Consider the following 22,114-nt stretch of genomic DNA (forward strand, 5'->3'; position numbering starts at 1 on the left):
GATAAATCCAACACGTCACTTCTCCTTACGGCCATGCCTAATAACCACTGCGTCTCTGTATCGGAGGAGTCTGTAATTACTCTCCTACTTCAGCTACCTTCATCAGCCCTGATGACATGGACTCATTCCTGATGAATTTCACTCCTTCCCGCACAACGGATAATCTCATGGTTTGGTCCTTGGTAATCTGTCAAAATGACAACCCAGGATAGGAAACAGCAAGACAGAAAGTAGAGTCACGCTTCGTCAGGGAGATGCAACAAGGGCTCTGTGAAAGAATCACGCAGATCACCTACCCACAGCAGTATAACTCGATCCAGTCACTGCTGCTCATTCCTCAGGCTGCTGTGGCGCTGAGCCTGACCAGCACCGTGCTTTCAGGAGTGCTGCATTACCCAGGAAACCCCTAGCTGAAGTCATCAGTAGGAAATGTCACTGGCAAATTATCTCACACCTTAGCAGTGCTCCCCAAATGCATAGAATATAACTTACACTTTATTGAGTGAAATTAGATCAGCATAAATTAATTTGAGCCTCCTACAGAGATCCATTCACGAGGGAAATTGTGCATCAGCTACTTATGAAGCTGAAAATATGGCAAGTTCATCATCCCCACTTGCAGATTCACCCACAGCTGTCGTCTTGGAGTGGAGAAACAGTAGGGCACAGGGAGATGAAAGTGGAAGGGAAAGCCCCACAGGGTACACAGACCCATTTGGGATACTTTAACTTTCTTCAGCCAGTACTTGGAATGAGTAAGAGCCCAGAAAAAAGCAGAAATCAATGGAGTCAGAAAAACGCTATGCAAAGCTTCCAGCAACTCTCCCCATGGAAGCGAGGAGGCAATTGGAGAGAAGAAAAGGGCAGAGCAGTGGCTGTTAAAGCAAATAGTGTGTACATTCAAGAGAGTGCCAGGAAAAGGAAAATGACAAAAGCAAAGGGTTCTGCCCTTTCGAGGCATTCCAGCCTGCCCCCGCTCACCGTCAGCGCCAGCATGACCTCTCGGTAATTTTTGTTTCCGTTCAGCCTCTTCTTCAGTGCTCGAATGGCATCCTTTGGACTGAGGGAGAAAAACACCATTTTTAAAAGACAGCTCAGAAACACTTTTCACATGCCATATACTGTGGGAAAAGGAATCCTTTACCGTTTCCAGCTGGACAGAAGCATGTGTGCTAACTTCACACTACTTGACTGCAACCAAACTAGGGTCATGTAGAATTATGTGACAAGATAAGATATCACAGAAGTCAAGACCAGAGCAATGCCCAAGGCCTCCAGCAAGGCAGGACGTTGATCAAGCAGGAAAGATTGGCAGCCACTCCAAAAAAGGCCCAGGGCATAAGACCAGTGATCGGTTCTCCTGCAAACTGCGAGCCACGCAGCTTTTCTGATGCTGAAGGAGACGTACCGGAGAAGCCCTCTGTTCAAACGGCCGCAATTAATAGCATTGCAGCACTGCACAGAGGCACGCCTGCTGAAAACAAGAACCCCAGGAATACAAACGCGGCACCCTCTCCAGCTACGTTTTTCATGCCAGCCCTCCCAATCGGAGACCGACCGCAGAAAGTGCTGCATCACACAGTAGTTTTCCTAAACGTCTAAGGAGCAGGAAAGCTACACAACTCATACGCAAACTGCATTTAAACTATGAGCATCTGCCCTCAGACTCACTGCACCTCCTCACACGCCGAGTACGAGTGGATGAAGATTGTGTTCATGAACCTTCAAAAGTCTGCTGAAACAGCACGTACCCTTCTTCTGTCTCGTTGATAATGTCACAGATCTCCATGTTAAGTGTCCAGTCTTCACTCTGCAGAGAGCCATCTGTGGCCTTTTCTGTAAAGAAAAATATATCTTTTGACATCTTCCTGATTAGGTACTGTACTTCAATCCATCTTCAGTTACTCTGAGCTGAAACTATCCAGTAAGATAGGAAAAAACCAAAAGTCCCCACCGACTGTAAGCAACATCAAACCTTCCCTCCTGGTTTTAGGGATCAGCACAGAGGTTTCCAGACAGAATCAATTATCCCTCAGGCTCGCTACCTTCAGCCCACATAGATGGGCTGTTCTTCAAAGACTCCTGAATTCCTGGGAGAGTAGGAAAATGTCAGCTAATTCCAATTTAAACTTCTCAGATGCTGCATTGTTGGCAAGTTATGAGGTAGCACAATCTCCCCAAACTCAGCACGACCTCCTGCCTGTTTTAGTAGGCAACCCCTCCACATGCATCGAGGGAGGAAAGATAGCAACTTGGAGACAGAATTCAAGGAAGTCCCGAATCATCAGCACATGAAAGCATTTAGCAGTTCAGGTCACGATATCACTCATGGGCACCCCTTTTTGCCTGGGACTCCTTTACTCCTGTACCACGATCCCTCTGTATCTGCTTGCCAGGGGAGCGGGCACTGCTCCCCTCTGTCCCACACTATGTCCCCATCTCTGTGTTGGGGCTCTGTACGCATCTCCCGAGCACAATTCGCCTTCCTCCCAACTCTCCCTCACTATCTGCACGGCAGGTAAGTCAGTCACTCCGGCATCAGACTGAATTCTACAAGAAGGATGACCTATAGCACTGTGACAGCGGCAGATGCCGACTGGTGGCAGTTTAATTTACAGACGTCTGCAAGAGTAGCATAACCATAACTTCAAGTAATCAGTTGACAAGAACTATTTCCTCCTTGGGATTTCCTCCTAAATCAACATAGTTCTGCCTGGTGGTGCTCAGAACATCCCCTGAATTTTTCCACACTTCTCACTTGCAGCATCCAAACCCCATCTGCGTTACACTACCCACACGCAGAGATGCTGTCGAGTCGGATGGGAAGCCTGTCGCCAGAGGCACCTCAAAAGGGGACCTTCACGCCAAACGGGACCTTCTCCTCTAAATCAGACCAGGTTTTCTACAGAACCCTGGCATCCAATGTTGGAAGGTAAACAGCGTAAACAGAAGCATCTTCAAAATGTAAAATAAACCAAGAAAAAAACCCTTCTAAACATTTTAAAGCAGAAACAAAAACAGGTATCATCTTCTCCAACGATCCTTCCGTCTTTACATCAGATCCCAACTTGTCCCCCAGCACAAGGGCTTAACACATCTCTTTTTCTGTTTCCCAACGATGTTTTTCCCATTAACATTTCTGACTCTGTGACTGAGGATATAGATGCCCACAGGCCATAATTATGGGACATTATTTGGAGAAGGACTATGCATCTGGGTAATTCAAGTTTCAGTGACTTGTCTACACCGGAATCATGGCTTAGGCCACTCCACCAAGGAGTGCCAAATACCCAAAATCTTTTTAATTTACTGCATTTAGGGTATGTTAGGCAGGGATTCTCTTAAGGAAGACTGCAGACAGAGCTGTTTAATGTTTTCTGGGATACAGGAGTTCATCTTTGTGTAAAGCTACTCTTAATAATCACTTTTATTAGTTGCAATTTGTTCTTATATTGTACATAAGGCTTTATTGCTATAGAATTTGATCTGCCTTCGCCTCCATATAGTCCTTGGTGCTTAGGAAAAGATTTTATTTAACATTAGAAGAAACCCCTAAATATTCAGAGACATAAAAAAAAAAAAAAATCACTACATCTGCTCTGCTGGGGAAGGTGATCTCCAAAGCTGCAAAGGATTTATAAGCACAGCACTTCAAAACGAGAGATTATGCTTTAAATAGAGGGCATTCCTTAAGCTGGCCGTATGATTTGTTTTCTTCATCTAAAACTATATTAACAAATTTGTGTGTGCTTGACAGCACTTGGCATCAGGCAGCAACTTCGCAACGTTCATACTCTGTGGTCTGCCATAATCACTTTTTATAAATGCTCGGGGAAAATGCTGATCCTGCACAAAGCTGTGCTAGCAGCCAATTCATTCACTGGTCCCATAAAACCCATTTTGTTAAGGTTCATTTTGACAAAATGTGTACGTGGCAGTACTCCACAGCTACAGTCTGTGATATTTTGGAGGTGGCAGAGTGACGAGATGCTGCTGCAGCACCGTGTGGAGGGTAGCACAGGAACACTCGTCTGCGGTCCCCAGTAACCTCACTTGTATTTCCCTTCCGAGACACACTAGGGAAAAGAAAACCCCCTTTTCCCCAGGAAGTTTGGTTACCGCCTTTTCATTTCTGCATTTCTGTTCTTTCGGTGGAGTAATACACGGTTGAGACTGTGTGGGTTTAAGACGTAACAGCTGTCTTTTTGAGAATTAGTTCTTTTCCCCTAGGGTAATTTTTAATTCAAATAAGAGTCAGAAGCTAATTTTAGTCTCTTCTTCAGCGACAGAGAGCACACAAGCTCTTGTCATCTGTAGTCGTTTGTCCTTTGTAGGGCGTGTGACCCAGATTTGCTGCTGCAGTGCTCTCTCGACTGGTACAAGGGAGTTAACCGACTGCAGAGCAGGCACACGGGTTTGCGTGCGATTTCTTTGAAGAACAGTGTGACGTTGCAATGAATTGAACGCCTGGAGAGCTCTTATAGGACCAAGACACAGCAGGCTGCAGTTCTGGATTTCTGGTGAAACAGCTCTGCCTGCACTCATCCACAAGAGAATCCCTGACCAACATATCCAAAATGCAGTAAATTAAAAACAGTCAATGACCTGTCCAGTACTTCATGGACATTTTGGAAGGCATGCATGTCTGAGGCTCCTCTCCAAACAGCAAACAGGTATGACAGACAAGATCAAACAGATTTTGGAAACTACCACAGAATTGCAAAGGAATGGCATGCACATCATGCAAATACCCTTCAGAGAAAGTCACCAGGTCCTCAATCTCTTTCAAGCTCGTTAAAAGCCGTCTAAATGGCACCAGTTCACAGCAGGACTCTGGAACATGACCAAAGGATTCCAGGGCGACATAAGAAATGTTAAATCAGACAAGGAAAAAGGCAAGGAGGAGGAGTCCCTCCTGCCCCTCCCGTCACCAAATGAAGAGTTTATGGTGTAGTTTAATTGCATAACAAAAGGGCTGGCAACTCCCAGCCTGGGTGCCAAGGGTGCCTGGCACAGCTTCTGCCCTCAGAACGACTCCAAGCGCCGTGTTATCGCCGACTTCGTCACCGCAGCAGGGCTGGGAGCTAGTGTCTCGCGTGGAGACGTGATACCACCAGCGAGATCATCAGTAAGCCTCTCTCAGAAACAAGATGCTATCGGTTCCCACCTTGTTTCCCAAATTAAAGCATAAATGTTCTGGTAGAAAGACAATCTGGCACTCCATGCCTGACACGCTGCAGACCTTGGACATTGCATATGCACATGCAAGCATTAGCTTATCTCCAGTCTGTACAGAAAAGGAGATAAAATTGTGCTATTTATTCATTCACACCCTCCCTCTGAGCTCTAACTCTTGCGGCCGCGTTTCTACACTCCGCCAAATGGCAATATCGGTATTTCCCCGCTCACACTGAAATCGTGGACGTTTTACGGCATTCAGCAGGCGCCCTTCAGCAGCGTGAAGTGTTCGGTGCGAACAGTCGCAGTGCACACCCTCCCCCAGCCAAGCCTCTTCCAAAGCGACCTGCTCCGACCTGAGAGATGTCACCACAAGGAAACCAAGTCAGGAATGCCCGTGTAACCACCACGTAATAAACAGGCTGGGCAGGGCAGGGCAGGAACGGCTCCTTCAAATGTACGGAAAAGACAGAAGGGCTTTTACCACCCATCTTGAACCCAGCTCCAAAGTCACCCAACAAAGAAATGCTAACACCGGCTGTCCTCGAGAAGTTGCTCTCACAGCCCTTTTCAGTCCATACTTGGGCTTGTTTAGCCTGGAGAAGAGAAGGCTGAGAGGGGACCTTAGAAATGCTTCTAAATATCTGCAGGGTGGGTGTCAGGAGGACGGGGCCAGACTCTTTCCAGTGGTGCCCAGCGACAGGACAAGGGGCAACGGGCACAAACTGAAGCAGAGTTCAGTTTGTGCCCGTTGCCCCTTCCAGCTGAACACGAGGAAGAACTTCTTCCCTCTGAGGGTGACGGAGCCCTGGCCCAGGCTGCCCAGGGAAGCTGTGGAGTCTCCTTCTCTGGAGATATTCCAGACCCGCCTGGACAAGGTCCTGTGCAGCCTGCTCTGGGTGACCCTGCTTCAGCAGGGGGTTGGACTGGGTGATCCCCAGAGGTTCCTTCTAACCCCTATCATGCTGTGACTCTGTGATACTACTTTTGCTTCAAAGTTGCACTTCAATGTTGATGACTCTCTTAAATTTTAACTTTGTTCACCTACAGATGAGATAAAGCAGAACTCCTCGCTCTTCCCTGCTTCCCCCTTTCAATACTCATCTCTGGCCGTTATCCTGAAGCCACCATCGGAGACAGCCCGAACATTTTCGCCAGGTTGTGACTGCACAAGTTGAAGTCTGTACGCTATTTAACTCACGTACCACATGCATGCTTACACAGCCGAGACTGAAAAACTGACTGCTGGAAGCACTGAGAACATCTACTCTAGCTGAATGACAGCAGGTACGGCCAGGGTAAAAATCTGCCCTAAAAGTCTATCTATAAGCACCCAAAAGTGACTGTGGTGCTGCATAATGTTCTTGGAAGAAAAGGCAAAAGTGACAGGTAAACACTGCACTAGCTACAAATCACATTAAATTAAAATGGGAAAACTGCGCTGTTTTCTGTCTGAATACCAGAATCTCGTGAATGAACAGATCTTTGTGTTCAGAGAAATCACGGTCTTCTCTCCTGAGAACTCCTCCAGATGTTGCTTCAGAGACTCTCGATTCATACGTTTGGGAAGAATTATGCACAGAAAAGATCACCTCCTGTTTGTGCAAGCGTGCACACCAATGCACCGTATTAGAGAGATCCAAAAGCGAGGAACTTCCGATTCCAAATTTCTCCCCTCCAACAGCGTTTGGAGTTCAAGCAGCATAAAACACCTTTTATTTTTTTTTTCTTTGGCTTGGAAGTTCAGAAGATTGCAGATCTTAGATCTTTGCCTTGCCTCTTAACAGTCCACCTGCCTACCAGCTGTGCTCCAAGCCTGAAATGAGCAAATCAAACAGTCAGATGTGTTGTATTTCACTCTGCATAATATGTGACAAAGAACAGAAGAAGCCACAGTCTTCGCAGGCTTTTACTTCCATCCGACAGGTCCCCCTCCCCTCAGCTCTCAGCGGAGCTCTCTCAGAAGCAAGGGCTATCAGCTGAGGTCAGATGCAAAGTGCTTTTATAGAACGGACAAAGGTCTTTCAGGAAAAAAAAATAAAAGAGAGTTTTGCAAGGGAATGCAAAACACACGAGATAGCTCAAAAGGGAAGATAAACTATTGACTGAGACGATAACATCTCTCCTCCAAGCTGTAGCTTATAGAACTGCTTCGCTTTAAAGCATCGTTATGTTTTGTGACTGCAGCTGTCTCTCTTGGATTCAACAAATCATCAACGACCCGCACGGCACCACCAGTAAGGCCTGGGGAAAGACCAGACAGGGGCCACAGAAACACATTTCAGCTGTCCAAGGAGAACGGAGATACGAGTAAAGCTCCTCAGCATTCGCATGGCTGCCGACTTCAAGACATCTCACCTGGAAGACACAGATACACTGGAATAACACACTCAGATGCTCCCAGATCTAACAGTCTGTTCTTGCTCTCTCCGTATTTGCTTTTCGAAAGACAGTCACGGACACTTAGACATTATGGTAACCAACAGGAGGTTTTTACCTTTTTATCAAAACGCTGCTATTGAAAATTAAATGCGACTCATTCAAAATTCAAGATCAAAACTCAACTCTGAAGTGACTTGCTCATAAAAACCTGCGTTAGAAAGCACAGCTCCAACACCATTTTTCAATTAGCCACCTCACTGCTCCAAGTCCTTTTTCTACATTCCTTATTTCACACTGCTCTGAAAATGCTGAGCCTCACACTTCCAAAGAAAAAGCCAGTCAGCTAGAACAACCGGGCTCAATCTGAATGGCGAGGCATTACAGAAAAACGTGATTTGGGTCATACTGCTGCAGCACTGGTCATCCACTTTGACTGTTGTGATTTTTCAATTGATTTCAGCTATGCTCGCATCGAAGCTCTCTGGGATGAAGTCATCTATCCTCCACTCCTTGTTTTGCCAAAGTTTCTGGGCTGAATAAATGAATAATGATCATCTCCAATGATGGCAGAGTCTGCGTTGAAATAAAATAACAACAGAAGCCGGGGACGTGCACATGTGCAATCATGAGGAGTATTTAGCTGGAACGCTGTTTGAAGGCACAGCGGTAAACTGGGAACTGTCATTTTCTGCAGTTCACTTTCAGGTTTTCTTCTTTTTGAAGCTGCTGCCCAAATGCCAAACTTCTTCAAGCCTGCTTTCCAGATCACACTTACCTGCAACCATGAATATGTAACCTGCAATTACAGTGCCTTTTTAAGGACCCCATGGTATTCACAGTTCTGCTACAGCACTGCTGTGATTTAGATATGCTCCAGAAAAGGCATGGCCCAACGCCTCCCACAAACCCAGGAGCAGGACCCTACAGCTGATTAGCTGAGCACAGCGGAGCAGCAGTTTCAGAAGCAGAGCAAGGTGAATGGATGAATACATCTTAAACAAATATGAACAGCTGTACAACAAAACAACTTTTCTTTCATACTCAGATCAGAGCTCCACCCGGACAAAGAGAAAAACAAAACAGAAATCCTTATAATAATATCAGAGTAGGCAAAAGAGCGTATCAGCCTGACTCGCTTAGTTTATCACATCTCATAGGTCTTGATGCATTTGCAAGTTGTGAAACCAGACGGACCTTCCAGTACTCCACCATCGCATTGCACAGAAATGTCCCAATGGGGCAACCTAGTCCAGGCAGTTCCTGTACTCAGATGTCGCTGATCTCAAGCTCAAATGATGGTTTAGTCACAGTCCTTAGAAGCATTGGGAATCTGGATCCCAGGCAGAATGGTGTGTTTCTATACAATAAAGACTTTTGTTATGAATCTTCTCACTGAAGGTCCCCCGTCAGCAGAGATTGTTGCTGCTGACAGCATGCTCCACAGAATGACATGTGTATGTAAGTTGCTCTCTTTCAAAACAGATGGTAGAAAGAGACTATTGCTTCTTTAAAACAAAGTGGAATCCCTCTGACTTATTCTATACAGCTTTAAAAAAAGACAATCACAACGTCCTCCTATGCACTGTATGTTCATTAAAGCTAACGTGTTGACCCATGTACCGTCAATAACTGTCCTTCAGAGCTAGGTCATATGGCAGCAGCTCCCAGCCCATCAGGCCATTTGCATGATTCAGAGTCACTTTTCCCTAAAACTGGGCCTGCACCGCACGTTTCTTCACCTCTTTCAGCAGTGACCTTGGTCAGACTCCCGTCTCACTGCGAAGCCATGATATTCAAGGTACGGTGCTACTTTACAATTGACAAACAAGGACCTGCTCACGTCAGAAATCAATACACTAAAACCTTCAATCAGAAATGTCACAGCAGTTTTAAAATATATGTCCTGTATTAATGGATTTTAATGGATTCGAATGGAGATGTTTACCCTGTGATTTACTGTAGGGCAGCAGCAAATCAATGCACCGTTATGACATGCCACATCTCCTGACAGACTGCCCCCGTCCTGTTGTATCGGTGGGGATGATGCCTCGCCACTTTGCAAACGTCTGTGATCTGTTAGCCAACACTTCCAGTAGTCTAATATGATCACACCCCAAGTGTCCATCTTTCTGCTCTAGGTGAGAGGCACGAAAGCATAAATTAAAACCTCCCACATGACAAAATGTTCTCTCTCGGATTTGCCTTTTCTGAGTTTGACTGCGACTGCTATGACTTGTCCATACAACTCTGTACGGGAGAATTTAGCAGCACAGCATTGTTTAAACAGGTCACTGCGGTGGGATGTTACCCAAACCTCCCCCTCCTTTGACCACAGTAAGGCACCCGGTGCTGCATACCCAATAGCACCGACATTCAGTCCTTTCCACAGGCAGAACTTGGATTGCAGTCTGCTACTGGCCAAAGAGTTTTTGTATTGTTTCAATTTCTCCAGGGAATTTGGATGATCAGGAGGGCGGGCTACCTAGTTCCTTAACCAAGAATCTCAGGTATTAAAACGCTGACATACTGGATGAAGAACGCCTGTTCATCAATACTAGAAATAAGAAATCTTCTTAATAGTTGAGTCTTCAGCTCTCCTCTATCCAAAAAAAAAAGCCAGACAAAGAAACTAGCCAAAGAAACTGAAAAAATAGTCTTCTTCCAAATACTCCTTAGTAGCTGAGAAGCTTTTCTTACCAGAAAGAAAACTCACTGCAGACAACCCCAATATTCAAAAAAAGCTCTTAACCAACTATCTAACACATATATGTGAATTTGTTCTAATGCCAAAATAACGACTGCTAAAAAAAAAGAAATGCAGACTCCATTCATATTACCAGCCCTAACTTACAAATCTGAGAGCAGGGGCAGGTGAAAGTAGTGATTTATTTCTCAACTTCTTTATTAGCAAGTATGCCTAAAGGCCCTATTACGGTGGGTTTGTTATTTACGAGAGTCATACGGAACACTAGTAAGACGGTTCCTTAAATAAACTGTTGCAAATTGCTTTTTAATACATTCCCCCAAAACGCAGGAAAACAATAACACAATACAAAGCAGAAGAATGTATTTGACCAGTAAGATACTACCAGGAGGCAAGAGAGAGAGGAATATTCTACACACCCAGATGCAGTTTTACCACCCAAAACTGCAGGCAGAGCAGCATTACAGTTTGATATCCCAATGCACAAAATGTTGGAAGCACCATCAGGAGCAAGAAGGTGTCCTGATCTGTGACTGGCTGCCCCGTTCAGGACTTCAACGGCATCCAGTAATCACAGGCGAGACCGAAAAAATGTCTTTATGAAAAGTCATGGATGATCAGCGTGTCAGTGAGCTATATTTGAAATCTATCAGCTCTTGATGGCTAATTTTGTACTACATGAGTAAAGCAAGTTCTAATAACTCACTTGGGACTTCACTCCACTACTTACAAGCTACGTGCTTTTCATATTCATAAAACAAAACTAATTGCCTTTCATGGATGAAATGTTCTAAGAATTTTTAATCCACGTCAGCTGCAAACTCTAAAAATCCATCCCCATATATTTAAAACTCCCCCTCCCACCCACTCACTCGTACCATGTTGTTTGATGCAAACAAACGACAAGGCAAAGATAATCCATCAGGCTCCTACATCAGTATTATTCATATTATTTACAGGTTACTCCTAAAGTCAATTGCCCACATTTTCACATGCTTAAAATAAACCGAAAACACTAATTACATTTAGCGAGGGGAAAAAGGCAAAATCTTTCATTCCTCCAAAGAAAGCAGCTACAAGAACAAGTTTACTCCTTAGCTGCAGCATGCTACAGCAGCTTTTAAAGTAAACGCTCATACGTGATAATTAAAATGTGTTATGAATGGAACAACTCTTGCAGTAGACTACTTCATGTGCACGTCCCCACAGCCAGCCCTCCTACACATCCACAGCTACGACGGCGAGAGCTGCGTCCTCTGGAAAACCACGATTCTCCCCCATGCAGCAGCGTACTAGCCTGTGAGGAGTCGGCAGCTTTTGAGGGCCGACAGCTCACGTTTTCTGGTGTGAAACGCTTCCGTTTGCTTTTCAATTTTGCAGCCTTCCCTCACGCTGCTCTACGAGATGACAGCAGGCCTGTGCAAGAGGCAGCCAACTCCAATCCCACTGAAATTCTCCAACATCTCCGCGGCTTGAAGACCAGCGCCTGGAATACACTAAGCGTCGTCGCCACGGGAAGAGGGGAGAGCTGGCTCCTGTTCCACTGGGTAACAGGAATCCCTGTTGCCAACGCTGCTGTCATTGAAGGGCTCTATTGCCAGCTGCCCGCTCCAACAAGCCAAGCTCCGACGCCCGCAAAAGCTTAGCGGCTAAACACTTCCAGACGATCTTCTCAGGAAATGCGGATTTCTTGGCCTCTAATAACCCTATTAAAAACTCTGCTCTGTTTCTACAGCCCTGTTTCTCATGTGCCACTGCCATAGGCAAGCCTGAAAAAGACTGATAAATAGAAAATGTAAATACCAGAAGTTTAGATCAAGTGTGCAAATGCCTATTTCTGAGACTGTCGTTTTAATTTTCCCCTAAGTTCCCATTCACCGACTTGCGTTACCCAGTCTTTGTAAATTCTTCAGGTCAGGAACTGTACCAATACCTTTCATGTTCCACTGCAATCACCTATATTCCGTGCTACTGTTGGTGTGGCGAAATTAAAACCAGTGTAAATGACTTAAGGGACTGCAGCATATGTTTAGGAAATAACTATATGGTCCTTGGACAGTTAAAATTCTAACAAGAACACAGATTTAGAGTATGGCACACAAACAGTTTGGCTTATTTACCACACACAGCAGGGAAGAAAATCCTTGCAGATGAAAAAGGCCAATCTAGGGCATTCTGAAAACTGCAGATTATGGCTGGGAAGGTAACTTTCCCAGTGTGAACACAGATGATATTCTGGAATCGACAGAGAAGCAGCTCTTCGGACTTCGCTGCTTACAGCCTGTTAATCAACAGCACAGGAGATGTCACGGGATACCAGATAACAACTATGAAACCTGCAGAAGCCTTTTTGACAGCGCAACACTGATATGTGCTAGTGTCACTGCTCCCGCTTGGGAAAGCGCCGAGCACCAGCAAAGGCACTGGTCTGGCCCCCTTCGCTGGTGGCCAGCTCAATGACCGAGCTTCACCTGCTCCGGCTGATGTTAGCCTGGACATTCCCTTCTGTTTCTGGGTGAATCAAGGCTTTCTTGACTTCTTTTGGCTTTTATGTTCACGTACGCTGTGCACGTCCTTGCTCTGAGCCCAGCAGCAGCTTCCTAAGCAACCAACAACAGTGTAACGATGCCTTTTACGACAGAGTGCCCTTCAGAGGTATAAAGCTTGCCTGAGCGAGGCTGAACCATTTCAGCTCTCTCCTGGTCATCATCAACGGCCCGGAGAGGATTCTGCAAGCCAGCAGGCACACCAAGGTCTGCTTTCAGGGATGCGACATGCGAAATACCTCATTAGCTGCAGCAAGACTCAAGGCCAACACCCTTTACGGCACCTGGTTGGAAGAGGGATTTTTCAGGACTCAACGGCTGTGCCAAGTCACTGGCATAGATGGGGATTTTAAAGGCAGTTTTAATTATAGTAGGCGAAACCCACACATGATCAAGCTGCAGTGTCAAAACACCACCAGAACTGAACACTGACCCATTTGGGTTGTTTGCTGAACTTTAATCACTTTCCAAGCCTGACAGCTGCTCAAACTTAATTGCTCATTACGCTTGTAAATAAAAACTGATCTCACTCTCTGATTAGCCAACCATCTTAGAGTTGCCATAACAACTTCTTGCCTAATAAGTCATTTCAGATTTACCATTATTTGTACTAGCAGAAAATATCACAAAGGTCTGAGATCGCTCTTTTCACTAAAATACCCTTCTAATTAGAAGGACTGAAAATCAGTACAGAAAGGGCAGCTCAAAGATAATGAAAAAAGCAGCTATTTACTACAACAGCTTAAACACGAGATAAGGGTGCCTCAAAACCAAATATATGCTGGATTCTGCTGAACTCCCACCTTTCTTATCGTGCCTATATCCCATAAGAACTGCTCAGAAAAATATTTGACAGCATCCAGGTAATAACTGGTCACAAGGCAGAAACCGATTTGAAGATTCACCCCAGAAGAAATATTCCAGTAAAGTTTGCATATTTTCTCTCCTAATCTTAAACTAGGAACCAATTGACTGGTTACACTCCTTAATACTCTGTGAACTGATAGGAGCACTTTTTGGTGAACACTGAGGAGCTCAGATTCTCAAGAGCATCGTATAAAAGAGGGAAAAGAATATGTACCGAGCCCAACAGACGTTCACTGTACCAACTGCGATGAAAGACATTTTAGAAGGAAGAGTTACAAAATAGTATCTCATCTCTGGATCAGCTCAGTCAAAAAACTTACTTCAGGCTTGACTTTTCGGACAGAATTACTAATTAAAGCCTTGCAGATGTCTGGAAAAAAGAAAAAAATCTGTATTTCAGTAAGTATTTGGTCACCACAGCTTGAGTAAAATGCCTCTATTAAAACATATAGATGTATTTGTTGGCCTGAGAAGACAAAGTGATTGGAAGCTATCAAATACCGCCAGCCTGTAGGCCTAGTGCAGCATAAAGACCTTCCAAAATTTGCTGCCAAAGCTGCTGAAGCTTGCAATTTATTTAATCTGCTCATGGTAGCGTTTTGTGTGCATAGACAAGAAAGGACGCCCTTTTCCTTCCAAAAGGAAAATAAATGCAGAAAGCTATAATTGAGACAAAACTAAAGCTAAAAAAGTCAGGAAATACCAGACTTTTAAAAGTGACTTTTTCTGCTTTTGCTCAGCAATGCAAGAAACGTGAATTTTTCTTTTCATTTGGGTCAAACACAAAGCTGGTCTCACTTCTTGCAAATGTATCCCATGAAAATACAGAGGATGCAACATGTCCAAGTTCACAATATCCTCCACATTCCTGACCACACTGGGGATGTAACAAAGTCTTTCTTGCCTTAAGAATAAAAAAAACCCCTATGCTCTGCAAAGTTCTTGGGGTTCAAACAGAGTTTATAACACCAGTCTGTGCCTTCACTTTGTGTACATTTCCTTTGATGTAAATCTGAACAAAGAATTTCTTCCCAAAGTAATCTAACCCAGGAGGCTTCTGAGGACCAGCTGGGGAACAAACTGGCTTACTCCCAAAGAACAAGCAGGCTTACCAAGGAACCAAATTCTTCAACAGCTTTCTCCTGAATATCTACTCATTTTTTGAGTCTCCTGATGCTCTCGGAGACTACGCTGCAAACACAGAGCTGCCAAGGGGTTTCTGTCAACTGAGAGATACAGAAGCATGCATAAATAGTCTATATAGAGCCATGCCAGGAACTGCCCAAACACAGACAGGGTATATACATACTTGCACTTCTTTCCTTCCCTAATCCCTGATTTTGAAATGAGTTAATGCGTTACGGGGCCCACCTTCTAACTGCGGCAGGTACAGAGCAATCATAGAGAGTATACTTACATTTCACAAAATTACAGAATCACAGAATAGTAGGGGTTGGAAGGGACCTCTGTGGGTCACCCAGCCCAACCCCCTGCCCAAGCAGGGTCACCCAGAGCAGGCTGCACAGCACCGCGTCCAGGCGGGTCTGGAATATCTCCAGAGAAGGAGACTCCACAGCCTCCCTGGGCAGCCTGGGCCAGGGCTCCGTCACCCTCAGAGGGAAGAAGTTCTTCCTCATGTTCAGACAGAACTTCCTGCGCTTCAGTTTGTGCCCATTGCCCCTTGTCCTGTCACTGGGCACCACTGAACAGAGTCTGGCCCCGTCCTCCTGACCCCCACCCTGCAGATATTTAGAAGCATTTCTAAGGTCCCCTCTCAGCCTTCTCTTCTCCAGGCTGAACAAGCCCAGCTCCCTCAGCCTCTCCCCGTAGCAGAGATGCTCCAGTCCCTCACCATCCTCGTAGCCCTCCACTGGACTCTCCCCAGTAGCTCCTCATCTTTCTTGAACTGGGGAGTCCAGAAATGGACACAGCACTGCAGATGGGGCCTCACCAGAGCAGAGTAGAGGGGGAGGAGAACCTCCCTTGACCTGCTGCCCACACTCCTCCTAATGCACCCCAGGATCCCATTGGCCTTCTTGGCAACCAGGGCACACTGCTGGCTCATGGTCAACCTGTTGTCCACCAGGACACCCAGGTCCCTCTCCACAGAGCTGCTCTCCAGCAGGTCGGCTCCAAGCCTGTACTGGCGCATGGGATTGTTCCTCCCCAGGTGCAGGACCCTGCATTTGCCTTTGTTGAACCTCATCAGGTTCCTCTCTGCCCAACTCTCCAGCCTGTCCATCTCTCGCTGAATGGCAGCACAGCCTGACGGTGTATCCACCACTCCTCCCAGTTTTGTATCATCAGCAAACTTGCGGAGGGTACACTCTAACTCTTCATCCAGGTCATTGATGAAGAAGTTGAACAAGACTGGGATTTCAAGACAGTGCTGTCAATAACAGACTGGCTGAATCTATTTGCATCTCCCCTTCTTCAGCGATGAGAAGGGCACCTACAGATTGGAAGATCTGGCTCCACGAGTTAGGCAAAGAAATGTTTACCTGTAGCAAAGGACCCGCTCCTAAGGGAAGGGAGACCAGGTTGTAGCAAAGCCTTGAGACCAGCATCTTTTGTGCTCAAGCATCATCAATTCTACCAGAGCCCTTTCCCACTGACGACAACCGAAACAAATGAGCAAAACAATCGTGGAGAACCATCAGCAGAATGACTAAGCAAATATGGAAGATAAGGCCCATCAATTCGAAATAGGATTTTTATACTTAGTAACAAGTTTCTTTTACGTAGCAAACTAGTAATTCCCCAGGTGGATGCACATGAGAAAATGGAAAACTAGTTCTGGATGATCTGTGCAGACTCATCATAGGGGGGAAAATGGTGTCACGCAGGCTGGCCCTGGGGGTCACTTCCCACCTCCTCAGGGCTCTTACAACGCTTCCTTCTCCCCTGCGTTCTCCAAACATTTATGCTTCTTATCACCTATACATTGCAGAGATTTCTTAAACCAAAACACAAAGCATGAAGTGATTTACCCAGAGTCAAACATGAAATGTCAGACAACGATCCCACGAGGGATCACCTCGCTGAAATATCTGCAACTGCTGCTGTTCCTCCGCTGACCATCGGCACCGGGGGTACTACCAAATCCCTTCGTCACCTTCACAGAACGCTCAATTAAAAACCCCGCAGAGTTTAAGAAATCAAAGGATAATCTGACTAATTTAAAATTGTTCTTAATTCAGCTATGGAAAACACAGACTGTTAGGGGTTGGAAGGGACCTCTGTGGGTCATCTAGTCCAAAACACACAATACTTCTTTTCTGGTGAAAATTGTTTTGGATGAAAGACAGAATCAGTTGGAAGGGTCTGTGGGGATCTTCTGTGTGGTTTTAGTCAGGCATATTTTAAATATGCAGTTATAAAAATCTGCTGGGTACATGAATGGAGCAGTACCAAACTGGGAACGAGCTGTCCTCACACGGCAACCTCTCACATATAGATCTATAATAGAAGCATATGGAATAGACATTTAAGCGTACTGTGCTGGAAGAGATAAAACTGCATTACTCAAAAATACATGCTATAATACCTTCACGAACTACAATCTGCTTTTGTGCCTATAAAATAAATCCAGTCTTAGAAACCTAGTATTAAATGGTATTATACTAATTATCCAACTCCACACACGTATGTAGTTTCTCCAAGTTGCCAGATTCATGACTCAGTATTTATTTGCTCCTTTAAAAGCAAAGATATCCATTTTCATATTTCATGGAGATTTTCCTTACAACATAATCCATTGTCATGAAGTGAAAGCAGATCCAAATAATCTTACAAAACTAAAAGCACTTTATCAGACTCTCTTTTGCATGACTAGCACAATTCTAGATGAACGGTGGGGGGCTGGATTTTAAATGACTGACCAGCTACAGGAGTACCTACAAAGTACTTGAACTCTGAGGAGAGCACTTTTTGTGCCTTCTTCACTGTGGGAAAAGACAAAATTCATCTTTTCGATGCTGTGGGCATCTGACAGCAATAAAGGTTACTGCTACCTCGTACTGAGAAAAGCTTCCCTTAGAACAGGGCACGATACTTCAGCGGTCATGGGTAAATGCAAGCAGCTTTCTTAGGACTTTTTATTTTATCATAATGCAATTAATGAAACGAGAGATGATTCAGACCCCAACAGCATGCTGCAAACATGTAATTTTATTGGCACCAGATCCTAAGATTGCGGTGTGCACTTTAAACACTGACTTCTGGTGTTGAGAAAAGTTTGTCTTTAAAACAAATGTTTTACTTACAGCACAGCAAAGTAGTAAGTTTGCACTGAAGGGAACTCAGGTGAATTGTGTATGTGACGAGAAAGCCGGGGTTAATTCCTCCTGCAGGATTACCATGGGCTGCTCACTGTGATATATTTCTCTATTCCTGCATGTCGCCATCAACTCCTTTATTTAGGAACCATTTTTATTCCAAGACTCATAAAAATCTTAAGATATAAGAAACCTGAAGAAAGGTCTTACATGCTTCTTATGGAAAGGAAAATAAAAAAGGTGTTTATACACTCCCCAAGCTGAGGCATTTTCTCATTAGAAAAAAAAAAGGGGGGGAACAAAACAGCAGCTCTGGAAACAGACCCTGTCCACCATATTTATTATCAATTTAACAGCCTTGAATGGAAACTGCAAGTGCTTTGATAAAAATCAATTGAAAAGCTGTCTGCCTCACTGTTGCTTCAATAAAGTGCCTCTGTATCTTTTGGTGAAACCTTGTTTTTGTAGCCTCTTTAAACAATACTCTGTATTAAATCACTGTACTGTTCCTCCTCCGAAAACAGGCCCCAAGGCAAGTGCCCGGAGCAGCACCCCTCCTTCAAACCTCCCTGCACCAGCAGGGACCAGGGGTGTAAAGCAGCACAGACCAACACCCCCACCCCCAGTTATGCAGGACACCTCAATTTCTACTGTCTTGTTAAAAATTAACTTTCGGGTCTCTGTGCATTTAACTCAGCTGCTGGACCTCTCTCCCCGCAGGTCTTTGGCTCCAAGTCAAGCAGACTCCAGGCTGCAGCCAACACAGCTGACCCCAGCAGCACGCACAGCCCTGCCCAGGGCCCTTCCCAAAACGGACCTCGACGCTCCCATCCGTCACCCCACGGGGACCCCATCTCACACTTCACCACCTCAACTCAGCCCTTCGCACCCGGCGGAGCCCAGCACCAAGACTTGGTTTGGATTCAAACAACCAAGCACTCTCCTGAAGCCTTTGCAACATCGCCAGAGTAAAAAACAAATGCTACGAAATGGAACTGGTTTTACCGTGTCCTCATGTGTAAGCCATATGGCCTATATCAAATAAGCAGAACGAGCAAAAAAAGTCACCTCATTCTTGTAATTCAATCAGCTTTAATCATCTCAGATGTTTTCGCTAACCTGCGGTAAGGGTATTTGTTCTAATAACCTTGAACAGAGTGGTGACACTTTAAAGATGGCTCCCTCGAACAAAGAAAGATAAAAACACAATTTATGGCAGGAGGGTGAATCTCAAGGCAAATTCCCGCTACTGTAAATTGCATCTTTTTCCCCAAGCCAGCCCCTCTCCAGACAGCAAGCAGTCTGTTTTCGCCGTTTTACTACACGTCTTCCTGTACTTCTCCTCGCCCCTGATCAGGCGCATTCTTCAAAATAGCCCTCCTCCAAGGATCTACTCTATCACATTCACAGTATTAACTGGAAAAAATAAACAGTTCAGTCGTAAGAGCTGGGCCAACACCCAAGGACACAAAGGGTCTTGTCGGTCCCACCATACCCAGCAGCCTACGAAACCCGCGGCACCCAGTTCCACTTCCAGACCCTCGCCAACTGTCACAAAGGACTTCTCCAGGGCTGGTGGCATGGCCACACCTCGGCTGGCCAGCACCGCGCAGCACAAGCTGTCCAGGAAAGTGCCGGTGCCCCCTGGGCTCCTCACCCAGCGTCACCGGCAGCTGCTGGCTGCACCGGCTGCCAAGCACGCAGCACCGGTTCAAAACACCAACCTCCACGCACAAGCCCTGCCCGGGGACCTTCCCGCGGAGGCCTGCGAGGAAGCACCGACCACCAACAAAAGCGACATTGCGAAGGGCTGAAGGGACCACGTAGACTTCTTCTGTCCCGTGGGATGCTGAAAAGCGCCGTTTGCTCACAAAGCCTTTGGGAAGTACCGGATTCTGCCACAAAATCCTGGGGGAGGTTTTCAGTTTGTGTGTAAAATGGTGCTGTTGCCTCCCTTCACCACAACCTCCACGTGAAAAGCAACATGGGATGAAGGCAATGTTTTTGAAGCTCAGGAATCTGCGAGGCACACCACAGCAGCTGACTGCCTTCCACACAACAGCCCTGCCAAAAACCACTCCCTCCGCTCAGGAGGGGACCTCGGGAGAGACGTCAGGACAGTTCGGTGCCCACAGGTCAATCAAAGTATTAAAGAAAAATTAAGTGAGGTTTGTAATTAGTAGCCATGGTGATGGCTTATGCAGTTTCTGTTATGCCACCACTGGAAACTAAACAGAGACTACCATATAAGCCGGTCCAAAAATCAGGTGGCTTTCAGCGATGAGGAACCTGGCTGCCATTTAAGCCGGCACTTTAGATGCAGGAGACTCTATCCATCTCCATTACAAATCCTCTGAGCTCATCCTAGCATTACTTTCCCACATTAAGCAAAAGAGTTAACATAAAAAGCCTGTCTAGCTTCAGACATTATCCAGATAAAGCGAGGAAGAAAAGAGAAAAATCCCTTGTATTACCTCTCTCAGCTCTCCCCAAACCTTCTCTGACATCTTTGTTCTTTCAGACCTGGCATTTATCTGAAGACATTGTCTAGCCCTAATTAAATCTTCATGTGAACCACTGCTACTTCCTGGCAGAGAACATGCATTCTTGGTGTGCTGATGGACCTACATAATTTTCTGCACTTCTCCCTTATGGTGAGTGTTAGGCCTTGCTTGAAAACATCACAACTGTGTTCAACACAATATGTTTAAACAGAAATACAAAATCATTCAGTTTCCTTCAAAGAATGAAGAGAAACATAAGTGAAAACTATATTCCACAAGCTCATTGAAAAAAAAACTGTGGAAACACTGGGCAAATAGCACCGTCTGAGAACAAGGCATGCTTTCGTTTCACTGTTGTCTCAGAAAGGGATAACTGGCTGTGACAGGAGAGGCAGAAAAATTTTTCTTCCAAAATCAAATCTGCAGCTATCTTCTCCCCCCGGGGATGAAAAAACATTCTCGAAGTGCAGCTGAATTTTGCATTAAGGGAAGCTGTGTGATAAGCCCCTCACACACCCCCTAACCTTATCTGATCAAAGCAGCTCTCCCAGAGCTTGGTGTTCGAAGTCTCTAAGTTGGCCGTGACTGCTCCATCAAAGAGAGGAAGGGGACGCAAGAGCTCCAGAGATAGAAAGGCAGAAGGCTAGAAAAGCAGACTTTACTGCTACCCGCCCTTCCCAACAATTCTCAAGTCTTAAGGAAGCCCCTTGAAACCACTTACTGATGCTAAAAGAATCTGACAATAAGCGGATGAGAAATGATTGCCTTCCCTTAACACCGCTCATTGGAGAAGGCTTGTGCAGGCAGCAAAGCAGCCAGCTGTCCTGGCAGATGTGGTCAGATGGCCACACACAACAAAGCAAATTCACTTTAACTTTCACCGTTCTCGTTATTATCCTCCAACTCTCAGCACTTTTCTCCCTAAGCAGAAGAAATAAACACCCCAGATGGCTAAAGAAAAACAGCAAGCTATGCATATGCTCCATATAGTCTGACAAAGCAAGAGTCCAGCCATCTTCAAAGCACAGTGCGAGACTTCGCTGTTTAAGGACTTCTTACCCCTACAACAGGGTGTCCCTGTGTGTGTGGGTGAGGCGACTACAATAAAAGAACTTCTGGGGTTTGAGGCCACAACCAGGTACTTTGCAAAATTTCCCCACTTTAATCTCCAAAGAGACAAGTCTTCCATCATTCCATAAATTAATGTAAAATAGCTATAGACTCGACAATACATAGCTATGCATTATACTATCTATAACCCCTAAATAAGGCATTAGAAATACTGCTGCTTATGAAACAAACCAAGGAAACTAAGAGCATGGTTTCACTGGAGAGGGATGCTAGTGCAAGCGCTTTCAACCGAACACCGCCTTGGCTTCTGGGACCATGTGCCACGGTCCCTGCACTGCAGGAACCCGAGCCAGTCCGTTGTTCTTTCCCACCGCAATGTGAGAGATCCTGTATTTCTTCAGGGCCTAAGAGAAGGAAGCGGAAGGCAATGACAGCCCACCCAACCGTGGGCGAGCTGTTAAACTCTGCAGAAGTCGCGCCTGGGCTTTCTCCTGTGGCCCCAGCCGTGGTAACCCAGACTGAAACCAGACTTGCCACAGCCGAGAGTAAACACGTCTGTGGGAGGGAGGGAGTGGACACAGCAAC

At 45.5% G+C, this 22,114-nt stretch overlaps 1 protein-coding gene across 6 annotated transcripts in view; it reads right to left on the reverse strand.

Moving 5' to 3' along the window:
• TOM1L2 (target of myb1 like 2 membrane trafficking protein) overlaps positions 1-22,114 on the reverse strand; it is a 58,959-nt gene that overhangs the window by 36,075 nt on the left and 770 nt on the right. For all 6 annotated transcript variants that reach the window (XM_075436045.1, XM_075436043.1, XM_075436041.1 and 3 more), the window contains exons 2-3: positions 1,752-1,836; positions 982-1,060 (exon numbers count right to left, since the gene is read on the reverse strand). In XM_075436045.1, the coding sequence (XP_075292160.1) occupies positions 982-1,060; positions 1,752-1,836 (164 nt within the window). The remainder of the gene's footprint in view (positions 1-981; positions 1,061-1,751; positions 1,837-22,114) is intronic.

The sequence above is a fragment of the Opisthocomus hoazin genome, chromosome 15 (genome assembly GCF_030867145.1).
Source record: "Opisthocomus hoazin isolate bOpiHoa1 chromosome 15, bOpiHoa1.hap1, whole genome shotgun sequence".
NCBI classification, from domain to species: domain Eukaryota; kingdom Metazoa; phylum Chordata; class Aves; order Opisthocomiformes; family Opisthocomidae; genus Opisthocomus; species Opisthocomus hoazin.